The 19107-nt window shown below is 37.4% G+C and overlaps 2 protein-coding genes across 2 annotated transcripts; one reads left to right on the top strand and one right to left on the bottom strand.

The window, feature by feature from the left end:
* Positions 1-1374: 1374 nt before the first annotated feature.
* slc45a2 (solute carrier family 45 member 2) lies at positions 1375-16750 on the top strand. The gene is made up of 7 exons (XM_067423330.1): positions 1375-3598; positions 4263-4439; positions 8299-8645; positions 11076-11219; positions 13689-13812; positions 14214-14419; positions 16499-16750. The coding sequence occupies exons 1-7, from the start codon at positions 3148-3150 to the stop codon at positions 16712-16714; spliced, it is 1665 nt and encodes a 554-aa protein (XP_067279431.1). The 5' UTR covers positions 1375-3147; the 3' UTR covers positions 16715-16750.
* A 279-nt stretch (positions 16751-17029) lies between these two features.
* On the bottom strand, positions 17030-18839 carry rxfp3 (relaxin family peptide receptor 3). Its single transcript, XM_067423331.1, has one exon. It carries the CDS (start codon positions 18487-18489, stop codon positions 17257-17259), a length of 1233 nt encoding a protein of 410 aa, XP_067279432.1. The 5' UTR covers positions 18490-18839; the 3' UTR covers positions 17030-17256.
* Between the last annotated feature and the right edge of the window lie 268 nt (positions 18840-19107).

Below are 19107 nucleotides of genomic sequence, written 5' to 3' on the forward strand. Positions count from 1 at the left end.
GCAGAGCTGATGACCTAAGATACCAGTAATGCTATTTGGATAAAACCAATTAATGACTCAGTTCAAGATAAAAATATATGTTGTAATAACATGGCTACTTGTATAAAAAAAGTACTAATTAATGGGATGAGTAAGATGTTAATGTGTTTTTGAAAAATCTTTTCGTTCACCATGGCTGTATTTATTTTTTGCAGTAAAAAAATTTAATATTGTGAAATATTATTGCAATTTAAAATAGCTTTATTCTATTTTAATACATTTCACAATGTAGTTTATTCCTTTGATGACAGCTGAATGTTTAGCTTTATTACACCAGTCTTCAGTGTCATATAATCCTTCAGAAAACATTCTAATATGATGATTTGGTGCTCAAGAAACATTTCTGATTCTTAATAAAGCTGAAACTGTTGTGCTGCTTAATTGTTTTGTGGAATCCATAGTATATGTGTGTATATATACATATATATATATCTTTTTATATAATTTTATAATTTTTCGGGATTCTTTGAATAGAAAATTAAAAACAACAGCATTAATTTGAAATGGAAAATAGTTGTACACTACAAAAAATTAGCATATTGTGATAAAGTTCATTATTTTCCATAATGTAATGATAAAAATTTAACTTTCATATATTTTAGATTCATTGCACACCACCTGAAATATTTCAGGTCTTTTATTGTTTTAATACTGATGATTTTGGCATACAGCTCATGAAAACCTCAAAACCCATCTAAAAAAATTAGCATATCATGAAAAGGTTCTCTAAACCAGCTATTAACCTAATCATCTGAATCAACTAATTAACTCTAAACACCTGCAAAAGATTCCTGAGGCTTTTAAAAACTCCCAGCCTGGTTCATTACTCAAAACCGCAATCATGGGTAAGACTGCCGACCCGACCCTGTCCAGAAGGCCATCATTGACACCCTCAAGCAAGAGGGTAAGACACTAGAAGACATTTCTGAATGAACAGGCTGTTCCCAGAGAGCTGTATCAAGGCACCTCAGTGGGAAGTCTGTGGGAAGGAAATGGTGTGGCAAAAAACGCTGCACAACGAGAAGAGGTGACCGGACCCTGAGGAAGATTGTGGAGAAGGAACGATTCCAGACCTTGGGGGACCTGCGGAAGCAGTGGACAGAGTCTGGAGTAGAAACAACCAGAGCCACCGTGCACAGGCGTGTGCAGGAAATGGGCTACAGGTGCCGCATTCCCCAGGTCAAGCCACTTTGGGCTACAGAGAAGCAGCACTGGACTGTTGCTCAGTGGTCCAAAGTACTTTTTTCGGAGGAAAGCTAATTTTGCATGTCATTCGGAAATCAAGGTGCCAGAGTCTGGAGGAAGATGATGATCAGTGATGGTCTGGGGTGCCATGTCAGCTGCTGGTGTTGGTCCACTGTGTTTTATCAAGGGCAGGGTCAATGCAGCTAGCTATCAGGAGATTTTGGAGCACTTCATGCTTCCATCTGCTGAAATTTTTTATGGAGATGAAGATTTCGTTTTTCAGCCCGACCTGACACCTGCTCACAGTGCCAAAACCACTGGTAAATGGTTTACTGACCATGGTATTACTATGCTCAATTGGCCTGCCAACTCTCCTGACCTGAACCCCATAGAGAATCTGTGGGATATTGTGAAGAGAGAGTTGAGAGACGCAAGACCCAACGCTCTGGATGAGCTGAAGGCCGCTATCGAAGCATCCTGGGCCTCCATAACACCTCGGCAGTGCCACAGGCTGATCGCCTCCATGCCACGCCGCATTGAAGCAGTCATTTCTGCAAAAGGATTCCCGACAAAGTATTGAGTGCATAACTGAACATAATTATTTGAAGGTTGACTTTTTTTGTATTTTTGTACACTTTTCTTTTATTGGTCGGATGAAATATGCAAATTTCAAAAAAAGAAATATGCAAAAAAAGAGAGGACTTTTGGGTTTTCATGAGCTGTATGCCAAAATCATCAGCATTAAACCAATAAAAGACCTGAAATATTTCAGTTGGTGTGCAATGAATCTAAAATATATGAAAATTTAATTTTTATCATTACATTATGGAAAATAATGAACTTTATCACAATATGCACATTTTTTGAGAAGGACCTGTATATATATATATGTATAAAATATAAAATCTTACTGACCCCAAACTTTTGAATGGTGGAGTATTTTCAAAATCAGAACAGAGATCTTACAGATAAAGGAATGTTTTATTATGCTTATTATGATTTATTATGAAGATTGTGATGAAATTGTAATCAATGTGTAAAATGATTATTAAATCTTTAAAACCGTATCTGGCTTTAAATAAAGCTTATTCTCATAATAACATTCTGCATCAGATTTTATTGAGGCAAATCCTATTAGTAAACCAGAGGAATGAGTTACATTTAAATATTTCCTAACTACTCTAGCCTGAAGTTTTTTGTAATTCACATAGAGATATGTGTGGAATGTGGCATTCTAATGCATGTGGCACCATCTGACCGATTGCTTGTGATCCACAGCTCCACCTCCATAGATTAAGTCAGAGAGAGAGAGAGTATGATGATTCCGTGAGAAGCTCACATGATTGTTGAACAGACTCCGTGAATGTCTCATGACAGATTTAAGTGGACCAAAGCAACAGTGCTTAGTTCTTTGAATGGAGAGAGAAGATTGCGTAGGGTGGTATGCTTTGACTGACCTGTTGGCTAAATACTTTGCCTTTTTTTTCAACCCCATTGAAATATTTTGCAGAGGAATCACATGGTATGTCACTTGATATACCTAATGGGCAATCCCAGCATGCAAGACCACAAAAAAAAGCTTTTTCATAACCTTTGTATTTCCACAATCACGCTAATGTTCCCTTTATCTTATAGCCATTTGCTTTTATGTTAACTATGTTTGGTTTGTGCTGTCTTGTACTTTTTGTAACCCAGGAGGAAGAGAAGAACATCTACAGCTCATAATCTTTGTCACGTGCTTACAACCGACTCCACAAGTGGCCTTTGGCAACAAAGACGGGGGGGAAAGCCAGGCTTACTACTTTCATCCCAACAAGACCACCACCTCCTTTTCTTCTCAGCTCAGATCACATTGCGAATACTAGTCTTGAGCTTTATCGCTCAGCTATGCGGTAGGAATTAAGAGTTTCAACACAGAGAACCATGACTCTCCTAACCGAGGACCAGCCTTGCAGGTTCCCTGCACCGGACAGCCCGCTAGCATCCACGGAACACTACCCGGTGGACTCGGGACAGAAAGAGGATTATTTGGACAGCATGGAAGTGGCTGTGTTTGGCGCGGTGGAGCCTCCGAAGCGCTCAAGAGGAAGGCTTCTTATGCACGGCATGGTCATGTTTGGAAGGGAATTCTGCTACGCTGTTGAGGCGGCGTTTGTCACGCCGGTGTTGCTGAGCGTTGGACTCCCCAGGCGCCTGTACAGCCTGGTGTGGCTCATCAGCCCTATTTTGGGCTTCGTCCTACAGCCTATCATCGGCTCAGCAAGCGACTACTGTAGGTCCCCTTGGGGCCGAAGGCGACCGTACATACTTTTACTGGGGATTATGATGTTAGTGGGCCTGACTTTATTTCTGAATGGAGATGCGGTCACGTCAGGTAGGTGTAGCTGAAGTAAAAGTGATGGATCTGTCTAGATTATGAAATCGGGAGTTATTTGTGTCTAGGCTGGTAGTTACAATTGGCTTTAAAACTAGACAAAGTGGCAATACAATTAAGTAGTTTTCTCTTGACAGATGGATATGTTGTTTTGGCTGGAATTCAAAAAGATAATATTGAACAAGGACAGAAGAGAAGATGATATAGGAACTGCAAATGATTACAAAATTAAATGACCAAAGAAACGTGACTCAGAATAACAGCATTTTGTAGTATTAGGGAAGTCTGTTTTTATCTGTTTCTATTTACCATGTTCCCTATTAAATATTACATATCTAGAGTTCTAATAATTTATAGTAAAGGACACTTGTGTTTTACCAAGCACACACATTTAAAATGCTAATGAGCTTATTACTGCAATTAAGTATTTTTTGCTCTATGAAAATTGATACGAATTCACACTTTTATTTATTTAATTTATGCACTGCAAAAAGCTAAAAGAATAGAAAACATAACATGGAAAAAAAGCATTTTTTTACTAATATGTTTACTCACTTTTCCCTCCTGAGATACGTTTACAGTGAGTAATGTATAAGAAGCTATATTCAACAGTATTTAGTGAGTATTTGATTAAACTAAGCATGATGTTGTTTCTCTCCTCCAGCTGTACTAGAGGACAGAAATGTTAAAAGGACATGGGCCATCGTGGTGGTTATGTTTGGAGTGGTGATGTTTGACTTTGCAGCGGACTTCATTGACGGACCCATTAAAGCCTATTTGTTTGATGTGTGTTCTCATCGGGATAAGGAGCGAGGTCTTCATTATCATGCCTTACTCACAGGTAAAGACTAACAATAAATGATTGGCTTGGCCTCGTTTTGTATAATTAAAAAAGTTTATTGATCGGTGCATTGTATTTGCATGAATTGTTTTGTACAAGACAAGGACTTGCATAAATTCTAGCTTTTAAACCCAAAGGAAAATATTTTTTTGTTATTCAACTTTCCTAGTTTTCAAATTACCTTACTTTTTTGTTGTTGCAGAGATGTTCTGAAGCAGTATGAATCGTGATATGCCAGTTTGACATATGTACTATAGCACTTTTAATCTACTGAGTGCTGTTGTGAAGGACTACAGCGTTTATTTGTCCACTTTCATTTGTGTTTTTCCTTGGTGTCATGGTTCTTTTCACGGTAGATTGTAGCAATATAATTCTATAATTCATAACACAGATTGCTTTTTACCCTCATTGAATCTAGATGTCATGCACTGCAATGGCATTCATATATTTTTAAGTCTGTGCATACATACATTTCCAAGTACTTTTTTTGGCCACTGTGCATCTGACATATTTTTGATTTATGTAAGTTTGACCCTGTCAGTTCTTCAAGAAAAACATGCAATTTTCTTGACGAGTGAAAATGGCATGCTTTTCTGCAATCACTACTGCAGGAGCTGGTACATTACAGATTGTTGTATGTATACGAGGCTGATTGACAGAATTTGTTTCAAAAAATGTTTGTAGGAGCATTTTTTGAAATCAGTTCCTTGTGTGAAATGAGTTGGTACTATGGCAACTGTTTCCTCTTTCACCATCTTTAACATGGTCTGCTGAGGGCTTTGGTGCCATATTACTGTTGTAACTAAACATTTTGCTGTCTGTGGTGGTGGGGGTTAACAACACCCACTGTCATGCGTCTTCTGAACTCTCAGTAAAATCTCTGTTGTTTACTGCTTGAAATCTTGATATTTTTAGAGGAATTTATTTCTGTGTGTTTCATCACTGTCACGCATGAACTTGAAAAAGAAAAAGCTATCTTTTATGGTACAAATCTCTTTAGGGAAAAAAGGAAAACCACGCATTAGTCAGGCTACCAGAGATGTGTGCTTTGAGTCTTGTGTGGAGAACCTCGACAAGACAAAGGATATCTGTGTATTTTCACTCATTGATATTTAAGAAGTGTGGAATGCAGTTTACATTTAATAATGACTCAGATTTAAAGGGTTAGTTCACCCAAAAATGAAAATTCTCTTATTAATTGCTCACCCTCATGTCGTAAGACCTCCTTTCATCTTCGGAACACAAATGAAGATAGTTTTGTTGAAATCCGATGGCTCAGAAAGGCCTCCATTGGCCACAATATCATTTCCTCTCTCAAGACCCATAAAACGCACTAAAGATGTTGTTACAAAGCCCATCTCACTACAGTGGATCTACAATCATTTTACGAAGAGACGATAATAGTTTTTGTGCGTAAAAAAATAACTAAATAATGACTAATGTAGTGATGGGCCGATTTCAAAACATTGCTTCGTAAAGCTTCGACCTGTTATGAATCAGCTTATCGATTCATGATTCGGATTGCGTGTCAAACTGCTGAAATTTGTACGTGACTTTGGCGATCTGAACCGCTGATTCAGTACACTGATTCATAATGGATCTAAGCTTTACGAAGCTGTGTTTTCCCATCTCTATAGAAGTCATTTAGGGGGTTTTTTGCAGGCAAATGCTATTCTCATCGCTTCATAAAATGATTGTAGATCCACTGTAGTGAGATGGGCTTTGTAACAACATCTTTAGTGCCTTTTATGGGTCTTGAGATAGGAAATGACATTGTGGCCAATGGAGGCCTTTCTGAGCCATCGGATTTCAACAAAAATATCTTAATTTGTTTTCCGAAGATGAAAGGAGGTCTTGCAACATGAGGGAGAGCAATTAATGAGAGAATTTTCATTTTTGGGTGAGCTAACCCTTTAAGGTATTTAATTACCAAGGTGCTCAAATTTATGTGTCCACACTAAAACCATCACAGAAAAATAGCACCCCAAAACTAGATCAAATGCTTGTAAGAACGTCAGGTCTGTTATCTAATTATAGTAAAGCTCTGTTGTGTCGTTCAGGCACCAAAGGGGTCTGTGTGCACTCAGGGTATCATAATCCAAACAGGCCTAGTCATGTGCTGAGATCATGGGTTGGAGCTGAGAGCTTCAGAGCCACATGACTGGATCGCCTCTGTGGCTCAGGGCTGTTTGTGTGTAATTGTGCATAATGCTGCTTACTGGGTGGGTTTATTTTTTTATTTTTTGGTCTGCTTTAACTGATTTTTTGAGACAAAATGGAACAAAATATATCCTGCAATGTAACAGTTTTTTTGGCTTGGCACAAACAGGGATAAAAAGTACCCCCATGTCCATGGTTAAATATACTACTGGGTCTTTTTTTTTTTTTTTGGCAGTTGCTATTTTTTTTATAGGTTTTATTACCAAGTGTTAATAGCAACTAGATTCTATTTGCACTAAGTGAAAATAGTGATTGATTGTATTTACATTATATAAAAGTAGCAGCTCTTTGAAATAGGTGTAAATAGTAATGACATGAAGTTGATACTTTATTTTTTACAGATACATACTATTTTCACCTCAGTATTGTTGTACATTAACATGATGCAATAATGACAGAGTGTAAATGATTATTATTTATAAAAATGATAAAATTATTTATTAAAATGATTAAATGGATGCCGCCTTGGTGGGACAATGAAAGTCCACCCTACACCTATCCCTAACCTTACCCAATAAATGCCTTTATTATTATTATGAAATATTTCGTAAGGCACTTTATTTTTCACTTTTATGTTGTTCGACACCCGTAAGACCTCTGTTCATCTTCGGAACACAAATGAAGATAATTTTGTTGAAATCCGTTGGCTCAGAAAGGTCTTCATTGACACTAATGTCCTTTCCTCTCTCAAGACCCAAAGCCACTAAAGACGTTGTTACAAAGCCCATCTCACTACAATGGTTCTGCAATAATTTTATGAAGCTAAGAGAATAGTTTTTTTTTTGCGCAAAAAGCTAAATAACGACTTGTATAATGATGGGCTGATTTCAAAACAAAGTTTCGAACCGTTATGAATCAGCTTATTGATTCATGATTCAGATCGCGTGTCAAACTGCTGAAATAACATGACTTTAGCGATTCAAATCCTGAATCGATACCCTGATTAACCGTTCTAATCTTTGTTTTGAAATCGATCCATCACTATACAAGTCGTTATTTAGTTTGTTGTTTTTTTGCGCACAAAAACTATTCTCGTCCCTTCATAAAATTATTGTAGAGCCACTGTAGTGAGATGGACTTTTTAATAACCTCTTTAGTGACTTTTATGGGTCGTGAGTTCTGATCTCTTTTCTGGTCTCTGATCTCTTGTCCAGTGTTCTCCAAACTCATCAGGCATTATAAGAGAAGACGCCATAGAATAAGCTGTTATCATAAAAATCTAAAAATCTTGGCAAAAGGTTTTGAATAAAGGGGTACCAATAATAATGTCCAACGAGAGAATATCCCCACATTTTCAAATATTTTACTTCAATGAAATGATAGATTTTTGTGAATTTTTTTAATAAAATATCTAAAGTATCAACAATATATATATATTTACCAAGGTGGGGCAATAATTCTGACCACAACTGTAGGTGATACTAGCAGGTCCACAAGAAAGAAAAAAACTGTGCTGTTTATTTTTTTCCCACAAGTGAGATGTGCAATTAGCAAAATGGGCTTTTTTAGCAATATGGTCAGTTTTCCTGTTGATTGGCGGCATGCTGTCAATGCTTTCAGGTTTTTTTTAGTTGCTCATAAAATAGTGGGGGTTTTCTCTTCCCTTTTTTTCAAAGCAATCTTCTGTGCTTTCTCGCAGGTCTAGGTGGAGCTTGTGGATATCTGATTGGAGCCATGGACTGGGGTCACTCTGCGCTTGGATTTGCACTGGGTTCAGAGTACCAAGTTATCTATTTTTTCTCATCTATAACCTGGGGGATTTTTCTCACCATGCACCTTTTCAGCATCCCAGAGAAACCATTGATTAAAGATCATAGTTCGGACTCTTGTCCAAGCTCCTCGCTGCTCCTGGAAGGCTCGCATCATAATGGCTACGGCGCAGTATGCAAAGAACTGCCACCTCTGCCTGAAATTAGGCAGCGCTCGTTCTCTGCCCTCAGTGAAGCCAATGCAGTCACGCCCAGTGCCAAGCAGCCTAACAGTGAGGTTGGTCATTTGTGTTGCTTTGAATCCTTTTCATGTGCCTTTTATTCTTGGCTTCGTTCTGCACCCAATGTTCCCTCAAATTTTAATGACTTGTTTCAGACCTCGGAACATAGCCTGGAAATTGCTCATGACCCTCACAAAAACAATTTGTTGTTTATTTAGTCTCTAATGAAAATCAGCACATGCTTTTTTTTTAGTTTATTAGAAATACAACACATGCAGGCATATTAAGAGGTCTTTGTGTTGATGTAAGGACGTAATGATTACTCATTATGGCCATATTGTGTGTGATTTGATTGTGAAGTTGTACGTTTCTCAAATTTCTCACTATTTTAATTAGTTCATTAAGTAAGCCAGTCTCAGGTTTGCCATTTAAAACAGTTGCATGATATAGCAGACTTTTTTTTAATCCATTTTAGACATCTGAGTCTCATTATACGGCAAGGTCCAAAATGTAATCACTAATAAAAAAATATATAATAATGCTTCTCTTTCTCTATAATAATGCTTTTATTATTATAATTTTTATTAGTATTTAATAAGTTAAATAATATAATGATAATAATTCACTTTTTTGATTTCTTAGAATTTGGTCCTTTTGCTTTAATGACAGGAGCGCTAAACCCATATTCTCCAGCATGATTTGAGAATAATCTAAAGAGCATATATTGTCTTGCAATGTAAGAAGATTTGTACAAGAATTGTCTGTACAAGAGTTTACATGATCATGTGATGTCATGCTATGTCATAATTTACTTTACCTGACTAATTAACTATCTAAAATAGTGCAGATAGATCACAAATTCTTGCTTAATTTATGCAATAACATTAGTCTTTTTGGAAATTTTATTCATTAAACTTAATTTATGGATTATAAGCTTAAAATTTGGATAGTAAACCACATTTTTTGTTTGGTCTCAGATTTTTGGACATTTCGTAAGATCATTAGAGTGTCTCAAATCCTGTTTCAGATCGTCATTAGACTGTTCCTTCTAAATCAAAAAAATTGGGCATGCTCTTTGTAAAACCTCTGCATGTGGAACTGCAATTTGTCATGCCAGTGAGTCAAACCAACTCATGCTTTAATGCAGCTCATTTTTAGATCTGTAAAATGCTTTCCAAAATGTGTACTATGCACTTTACCCCCAGAATTTATGCTATATATGGTATATAATCTGTATCCATATATAGAGTCAAAAATATTGACATTGTGTTACGAGTATAAAACTACAACAGCAAAGTAACTTTACTTTTAAAACACCTTCAGGGCCCCAGAAAACACCTCAGACCTCAGAGGGTTAATGTCCATATCAAATTGTTAATGGCACTAAGATAAATGGAACTGCTCAGTCTAGACTCCATCTCAGCCAGTGTCTTACAATCATTAACCTGAAACAAACCTCACTGTCTCTGATAAAGAGTTCTATTCCACCAAACGCTACTTTTGGACAAAATGTTCAGAACATATAGGGGGGAATTCAAGGTGATTGGGACACTTTTTGCAATTGAGATGACTTGGAAAAAGTGTCCCATGCAGTTGCCCTTAATTCACCCTAGTTCTAGTTAATGTACAGAAGTGATGGAAGACTTGTTTCACTGGCTGACGGATTATAACACCGGCTTAATTAGACTGATCAATGTCTCGAATAAACACAGAGAGGTGTAAGTACCTCAAGGAAATTTTACTGAAAATATGGAAGACATGCATTTCATGCCTGAGTGTGTTAAACACAAACCAGGATAAAGGAAGAAGCAAAGCGAGAAATGTGAGGTTGACAGTTTTATTTTGATGATAAAAGCCTTGAAGGGTTTTTAAAAAAAAAAAAGTATTATATTTTGAAATGTCTGTCCCTAAAATGTCATGTAAATTAAACATTAGTGTGTGTGTGTGTGTGTGTGCATATCTTATATATATTCATAATAATGGATCCCATGCATGTGAATAGTGATGAGTTGCTGATTTAGCTCATTTCAGTTTTCATATTCATTAAGACCTTTAACAAATCAACAACTTTGTTCATAACAGGAATCATTCGGTTGTTTCAGCCCATTGCATGACCAATGTTTTTTTCTATTAGCAACTGAATTTTAGCCTGTTTTTACCCCGACCTCATGAGACATCACATTAATGTGCAACCCTTTGTGGCTATGGAAACCTTTATTATTTTCTTAATAATGTCTTGCATCAGTAACATTGTCTTGAGCAACGAGCCATACAAGGGTTTCTTCAGCCCATTTTGTCAAATAATTTGTTAGGTTATCTTTCGAAGTGTGACAATTCATTTCATTATTAAAGTACATTCTCATCTCAGTATAATGTGCAGAGAAAATACTTTAAGATCTTTTTATTGCGTAGTGTTGACAGGTTTCTGGTATGCCTTTGAGCTTTTGAACCTTTCAGAAGATGTTATGTGCATAACTGTGTTTCAGGTACAGAAGAGGATGACCCTGAAATCTCTGCTGTCGGCTGTGATCAGCATGCCCAGCCATTACCGCTGTCTATGTGTGAGTCATCTTCTGGGATGGACAGCCTTCCTGTGCAACATGCTCTTCTTCACTGACTTCATGGGGCAGGTGAGGCAGTAAAGCTTTTTTTTTCTTTTTTTTCTCGAAGTTGTGCTTAGTTTTGCACCTCACTCCATTTAAAGAGAGGAATCAGAAGAGCCATAAAATACATATGCTGACACTTCAGTGCAATACAGTTTAGCCTTCAAATAAAATCCCTGACCTGCTTAATACAGTCAAGCAGGGCCATGTCTATGAGTCATAATTTACATACATCCTGCAGATTCTGTAAAATATCAATAATTTAAAATAAATAAATGAGAGGTATCATAAATTACATGTTGTTGTTGTTTGTCTACATCTACACAAATTAAGCAGTTCAAAAGTTTACGCACACTTAATTGATTCTCATTACCTGGATGTTCCAAGACCACAGTTTTTCAGAAAAATCCTGGTCCAGAACATTTTGTTTTCCAGCAGCTTCTGCATATTTAACCCTTTCCAGCAGTGACTGTATGATTTTTGAGATCCATATTTTCACACTCAGGACAAATGAGTGGCTCGTCTCATAAATGTTGAGCAAAAAAAAAAAGTACAGTTCCTCCAGAAGGTAACGCAATGCATTAAAATTCAGGGGGTGTAAACATTTGCCAGTTATTCTGTTCAAAGGTTTACACCCACTGGCTGTTAATGTGTTTAAAGCTTTTGATCATCCAGGTAACAACACACAAGAATTAGGATTCAAGCCTATGAGAACTTTTGAGTTGGATCTTTTGTGCAAATTCAGTTATTATGTCTTGTGGTCTTTATGTAAACAAACATTATGTGACTTTAACTGTACATATGTTTAACGTTCAAATTACTTTGGTGCAATAAACAATCCTAAGTATAGTTTAATTTTCTTGCAAGACAAATACAGTAAAAAACAACCTTTAAAATATTGTTACAATTTCAGTAGAAATTAAATAATCAAAAACAATATTCAAAACATCGAATCAACCAACAATACAATACAACACTGATATTCTTGGATTGTTTTTGGTTTGTTGTTTGATTTGTTTTGTTTTCACATTCAATTTGAAGAGTAGCTACAATACAGTTTAAATGTTTGGGGGTTGTACAATTTTTTTAATGTTTTTACTATGCTCAGAATTTATATAGTTTAGTGAGGGGGACAGAAATATTGTTTAATATTGGTTTCTTTCTGACATTTGTCTAATTGACAATTTTTTATTTTTTATTACTTTTAACTGGCTAAGAAACTTTTATTCTATAATATTCTGTTTCTTATTTTGTCCTTTTTATGATTGGTTTGTGTGCTATAAAACACTTGTGAACTAAGTCAAAATAGATTTTTTGTAAAAATGTTAATTTTATCATATTATATCAATCAGCACTGCATTTTCATAAACTCAATTGTTATTAAAATATGGCTCTAAAAACACATATTGTCGCAATCATGTGTGTATTGTCTTAACGTTTCATCAATCAAAACGTGTTTGTTTTATTCAGCTATAGAGCTGTATTCCTTTGATTTCCAGAAATGTCATGACATAAGTCTGTTTTGGTCTGTGTGATGGCACTCTCTGGCTTTGAGTAATGAATTAAACATATTAACAGTGATACATGCTCCGTAATGTTTACATCTAATAAATCTATATGTTTAAATTCAAAGAGACAAGATAGTCTAAAACGAGGGTTTTGGCTACAAATAAAACATCAGGGCTTGCATAGACTATCTTGTCTCTTTGAATTTAAACATATAGATTTATTGTGAGCACACTTTCACAAAAAAGTAAAAGTAAAGTAAAAGTCTCTAACATTCATCTTTCTTTATTTACCAACCCATTCGATTTCAATGTAGCACTCCTGGAAGAGTAGCATTTTGAACCCCAAGCTGAAAAATAGATCAATGATGCTCTGAATTGTGATTAAAAGGTAGCAGTTTCTTTTTCTTATTTTCCCCTCGCTCAGCTAGCTTGATCAGTGTTAAATTGGGATAAATGAGTGAGTCTTTCTTGTAGGTGGTCGAAGTTTAAAGAAAGTTTGTACATTCAGGGCAATGACTGGCCATTTTACCATTGATGCAGTGTATAGATGTTCTCAACAGGCTGTATAAGAATATTATTAGATCTTCATTGTGTGATAGCAGCAGTAACTAAAAAGCTTGATAAAAAGGATGAAAATATGTCAACTTTGAGAGATGATGATCATTACAAGAATTAATCTATCACCTGAATGAATGAGTTTGAATGAAAAGGTGAGAATAACACTCTCTATAGCCCACACAAATCACAGAGCAGAGGATTTTCATCGACTCTTTTATTTGCAATGCGATGTGTGAATGGAAAAAGGCCTTGTGATGTGTAATGTTCCCTCAAGTAGCATAATGGAAAAAGAGACACCAGTGGAGAGGTTCTCTAGCGTTGTACTCAAGAGTTTTTAACCCATTTGACCAATGGCTGATGGGTCAGGATGTGGTGGTGTCACATGCTTTATTGAATGTAACATTCCTGGGATTTGTTTACCCCTCTTTAGATTGTATATAAGGGGAACCCATATGCTGAACACAATTCCACCTCCTATGCGACGTATGAGAGAGGGGTTGAAGTGGGCTGCTGGGGCCTGTGCATTAACGCTGTCTCCTCTGCACTCTATTCATGTAAGTAATATTAAACCATGACTCAACTGTTCATTCTTCTTGACTTTCTTAGACCTGCAGTCTCCTAATGCATCCAGACAAAAGAAGACCGTTCAATTACAGTCAGATAATGCATGGCCCTACCAAGTCCGTCTGGGATTGAAATTGGATAAAACACTTTTTCAGAATTTTGATGAGAGAATAACAGTCCCTTTCTACACCCAGCCATTCTAATTAGGGCTGGAAGTAATGTCATTCAAAAGGCCATTTCAGAGGGCTTTATCAGTCAAGACATTTTATCAGTGATATGAATGCATCTAATCAGTTATTGTGTCTTGGCTATTCATCTCATTCACCATTTGTTCTTTATTAAAAGCTCATTGTTGAAAATGCTTAAATTATTTCCATATGTGTCCATCCAGATGTGCAAAGGCTGCTCCTACCATATATTGGCCTGAAGGGACTGTACTTCCTAGGCTACTTTATGTTTGGTTTGGGAACCGGTCTGATCGGCCTATTTCCAAACATTGTGGCCACGCTGACGCTGTGCAGTGTGTTTGGAGTGATGTCCAGCACTCTCTACACCATCCCGTTCAACCTCATCTCAGAATACCACAAGGCAGAAGAGGTCAGTTTCAGAGTGTTACATCAGGTACAAAAATGAACAAACCAGCGGTTTAATAAATTCATAAACAAGAAAATATACACTCCTAGGCAAAACAAAATATTCCAAACCAAAAATGCTAAATAATTAGAGGTCTTTTAATGGCCTTAACCGAAAGGAATCACAAATCACTAGGAAGGAAATTAGCAAGAATTGCACAAATACTGTAGATAAATATATCTTGGCACGAAATTGCCACACTTCCCATATTCTGCCCCCAAAAATATTCTGTCTTTTATGTTTTTCTGAGACTGCAAGGCTTTTTAAGTAGTGGATTTGCTTAAATGTTAAATGTTGGGTTAGTTCAAACAAAAATGAAAGTTCTGTCATTAGTTACTCACCCTAATGTCGTTCCAAATCTGAGCGCTTTCTGAACCATCCATAGACAGCAAAGTCATTGCAACTTTCAAGGTCCAGGAAGGTAGTAAAGACATTGTTAAAGTAGTTCATGTTACTACAGTGGTTCAACCTTAATTTTATGAAGCGATGAGAATACTTGAGCGCAAAAGCAAAACAAATATAATTACTTCATTACAACTTACGCTATAGACGTAGTAAACACATTGCAGTGCTTCTGGGTTCTATGACAGAACGCTTCAGAAAGCTCTCAGATTTCATCAAAAATATCTTAATTTGTGTTCCGTAGATGTAAAAAGGTCTAACGGAGTAATTAATGACACAATGGATTAATTTCTGGATGAACCTTTAAGACAATTCAAATCTTAAGGTGGTGATACATGGGGCAAGTTTTTGAGGAATGTTGCTGTTAACAGGCAACCAGGTTAGACGCAGGGCCCATGACCGATCTAAAGTCTCCAGATAAAAATGCGTTGCCCATTCTCAATGGGAAAGTGCCCAAGCAACATCGCTCGGCAACATTGCTCAAAAGGTTGCCTTGTATAACATCACCTTTAGTTTTTAGTCACTTTGGGCATGGCCCTTTTTTCATCTGTTTCTTTGTTTGGCTGCTGAAAAGCTTTGCCGTCACAGGAATAAATTATTGTACATTTTTAAATATATTTCAAAAGACTAGTTATGTAATAATTTGGTGGTTGTTTCTTTCAAATTAAATGTAAATTAGTTTTCTGTCATTTTATCTCATTTAAAGACCTGTAAAGGCCTTTCAGTAAGAGGTGTGTATATATAGTGTAAACTCAGCCAGTCACTCCGTTATCCGTGACTGATATCCGTGATTTCAATCAGGACACTTGTGTGAAGAGGGTCAGCCATTTATTATCCTTAAGTGGTTTACTATGTGATTTAAAAACAATTTTACTGGGCTCCTTAATACAAAGAAGGAAATGCATAAAACTGTATTGACTTTATTGATGTTAATAAATATTGATTCAAATAGAAATTATTTTATTAGATCAAACATAAGATGGGCAGTCAATTATACAGCCTTGCCCCAGACAACAGTTATTTACAAATGCTGCAATTGACCAATAAAAATCAATACATTGTTCAATAACTCGCTAGCACACACCAAACTGTGTTTTGTATCTAAAGATATGTGTGCTGTTTACCAAGAACATTTCTTAAAAAACGTGAGTGCTTCACTAGTTTAAAACATTGATTTTTCACTTTACAAATCAAATATAGATTTGTTCAGCCCCTATCTTAAATCCCTGGGATGTCTAAAGCATTAATGAAGTCACAAGGAAACAGAAAATTGAATTACAAATCGAAATCCCTCCTGGAACTCGAAATGAATTATAATCAAGATGTTGATTAAACCCTGCAAAAGTGCAACTTGGATTTTTGTTACTTGCACTGAATTTGCTCACAAAGCGTGACATTTGCTTAGAAGCATATGGACGTATTTTCTTAGAACCGTCAAAATGCAAACACTATGCTCTCTGCAAGGCTTCCTGATCTGTATATCCAGTGTTCTGCCCAGATCTTCAGATGATCGTTATCCTTTTTTGAAAGCTTGTATAGGTGTTTTCTGACATTTCTTTTGTTGTTGTAGTTTTTTTTAATGTCCTTGTGCAAAATTTGTCCTTGTGTTTTCTAATGCAAAGTCTCTCTCTCTTGTCATAGGAACAAAGGAAATTGAGCAATGATGAACCAGCTCCTGAGGGCCGTGGGACTGGCATGGACTGCGCAGCTCTTACCTGCATGGTACAGCTGGCTCAGGTCATAGTGGGAGCTGGACTTGGAGCCCTGGTCAATCTAGCAGGCAGTGTGATTGTGGTGGTGCTCTCTGCCTCAACTGTATCCCTAATTGGCTGCCTCTTTATTGCTCTCTTCATGTGATATACAGATTAAACCTCAAATAAATATCTTTCTCTATTTCATCTGGTCCATCTCCTTTATTCACTGAGAACAAGCAGGAAAAAAAGAAACAGACACACTTTGGTACGGAGCCAGACAGATCTGCTTGACTCCAATTTACATGCCATACTTCATCAGTGAGGTGGATGTTTTATACAATTTGGAAGTGAATTTTTTTCACCTTTAAAAACCTGTGTGCATTATCATGCCCATTGTCAAACCACAATAAACTGGATTAAGAAATGCAAACATTTTAGATTATTAGTTGACATTACTTGTTGGCATAGAATTGTACCTCAGAAATATAAAACTCGGATTGGATTCATAGCCTCTAGTTTAAGGAACGTTTAGAATGAAGGAGGCGCCCCTCCATTTCTAAAAGGTGTTCCAGAAGTTTATTCCGCACGTTGGTTTCTTTGAGTACTATTTAGTTAAGTTTGCAGAGAAAAACACTGTACACGTTATTTAATTGACTTATTAGCCATTTTGTTTGAGTCTGAAAACTGACTCAACATAGCTTCTCCTTATGTGCTGTTAGGCAGAAGGTCGTTTCTGCCGTTATACATGACAGCCCCCGGAGGATAGAAAATAAGCGCGGGCTCCGCGGGACCGAGTGGCACCAGCGCGGGACCGTGTTCATCCTGCTCGGGCTTCGTGGTGGCGGTAAACGGTCTCATGTTTGTCACAGAAGGTGATGTAATTTGCCAAAAGAGCTTTTTCAACGCCTTTCTGAATTCCCTTCTCATCAAACAGTACAGAATAGGATTGAGACAGCTGTTTGAATGTGCTAAGCAAACTGTGACTGGAAAGATATACACCTGTGTGGTGTAGTACTCATAACTGAAGTGCACTACATTGAGTTTTATTAAAATACCCCACGCTGTCAACGCCTGATTCGGCAGCCAGCACAGAAAAAAAGACAAAACGACGATAGTCACAGATTTGGTCACTTTGGAACGCCTCTTTGCGCTGGAGGTGTTCACATTTTTGTTTGTTATGAAGCGCAAGAGAAGCAGGTAACAGATCGTGATTATTCCGAACGGAATGAGGAACCCCAGAAGTACTTTTTGCGCGTGGTATAAACCCAGCCAAAATTGCGCGTCTCCGCTCCTGTCGGGAAATTTTACCAGACACAGCTCCTCGTTGGACACCGTGGCGGTCGTTGAAAATATCGCGTTTGGCAGAGCGGCACCGACCGCTGCTATCCAGATGATGACAGTCATCCACTGCGCGGAGAAACGCAACCGCCGTCTCCTACTTTTTAACGCTGAAGCCACGGAGCAGTATCTCGCGACGCTCATAGCCGTGAGGAAAAACACGCTGGCGTACATGTTCGTAGCTGTGACATAAGACACTATCTTACACATCGCCTTCCCAAACAGCCACGTGAAATCCATGGCGTTCTCCACAGCCCAAAAGGGAAGAGTCAACACAAACTGAAAGTCCGTGACGGCCAAACTGGTCACAAAGAGGTTGATGCAAGACTTCTTCCATGCTTGTTTGGATTTCATTAGATAGAGGACGAGGATGTTTCCAATTAAACCCAGTGCGCACACAACCGAGTAAATGACTGAGATCATAATTCTTAAGACCGCTGATCCGTCTCCCATAAAGTCCGGCTTATCGCCGAGATCATGAAAGTCACCCCACGACAAATTAGTCCTGTTGACCATGAAGCTCGCGTTGTATTCATTTAACGGGAGACCTCCAGACGCGTACTCTGTGCGCTCGTCTTGCATCTCGGGAGTCTTCTGCATTGCTGATGTTCAGTGTACTTTTCCCATCTTGTTCGAGTTACTAATTCTTGAATCTTACCATTCCAACTTCTCCCGTCTCCGCTGTGACATTGCCATCATATTTTTCCATCGTCTTTGCGCGCACATTGCAACGGTGATATTAATTAAAATGGGGATCTTAAATCGAACTTTGAGTAGGTATTTCACCGCATTTTAGAAACGTTTATAGGACAGTTCTTTTGTCAGTTCGTAGGTTCACGCGCACTGACAGCTTGCTCTGTTTTTATAGAGCCAGGTGTCAATTGATTGGATGGCGGGCGCTTTTACGCAGCGCAGACAGTGGTGATCCCTGTGATGCGGTGTCCTGCACGGTTCAATACAGTGCGGAAATGCACATATTTTGCAATATAAAAGCTTGCAGTATCTTAAATCATTAAAAAAAATGTAAATAAAGTTTAAGAATTGATGCAGTATGGTGTTTTTAAGTAAGCACATGGAGGAGACGGGGACATTTGTCACATAGGGAAATTTGTTATAATGGCTATTTAAGTTGGCTATTTTAAACAAATGCTTGTTTGTCTAGAATTAGTTTTGTGTGCTGCATTCAAAATTAGTAGCCTACTATTAGTGGCCATGTGG

This window comes from Pseudorasbora parva, chromosome 18, assembly GCF_024679245.1.
Source record: "Pseudorasbora parva isolate DD20220531a chromosome 18, ASM2467924v1, whole genome shotgun sequence".
NCBI classification, from domain to species: Eukaryota; Metazoa; Chordata; class Actinopteri; order Cypriniformes; family Gobionidae; genus Pseudorasbora; species Pseudorasbora parva.

What these genes read in the sequence shown, in the direction of transcription:
- slc45a2 (XM_067423330.1), top strand. Translation starts at nt 3,148, where the DNA reads ATGACTCTCCTAACCGAGGACCAGCCTTGCAGGTTCCCTGCACCGGAC. An exon ending in TTATCATGCCTTACTCACAG is followed by an intron (nt 4,440 to 8,298) that starts GTAAAGACTAAC and finishes GCTTTCTCGCAG; the next exon opens with GTCTAGGTGGAGCTTGTGGA. An exon ending in TCACTGACTTCATGGGGCAG is followed by an intron (nt 11,220 to 13,688) that starts GTGAGGCAGTAA and finishes ACCCCTCTTTAG; the next exon opens with ATTGTATATAAGGGGAACCC.
- rxfp3 (XM_067423331.1), bottom strand. Translation starts at nt 18,489, where the DNA reads ATGCAGAAGACTCCCGAGATGCAAGACGAGCGCACAGAGTACGCGTCT.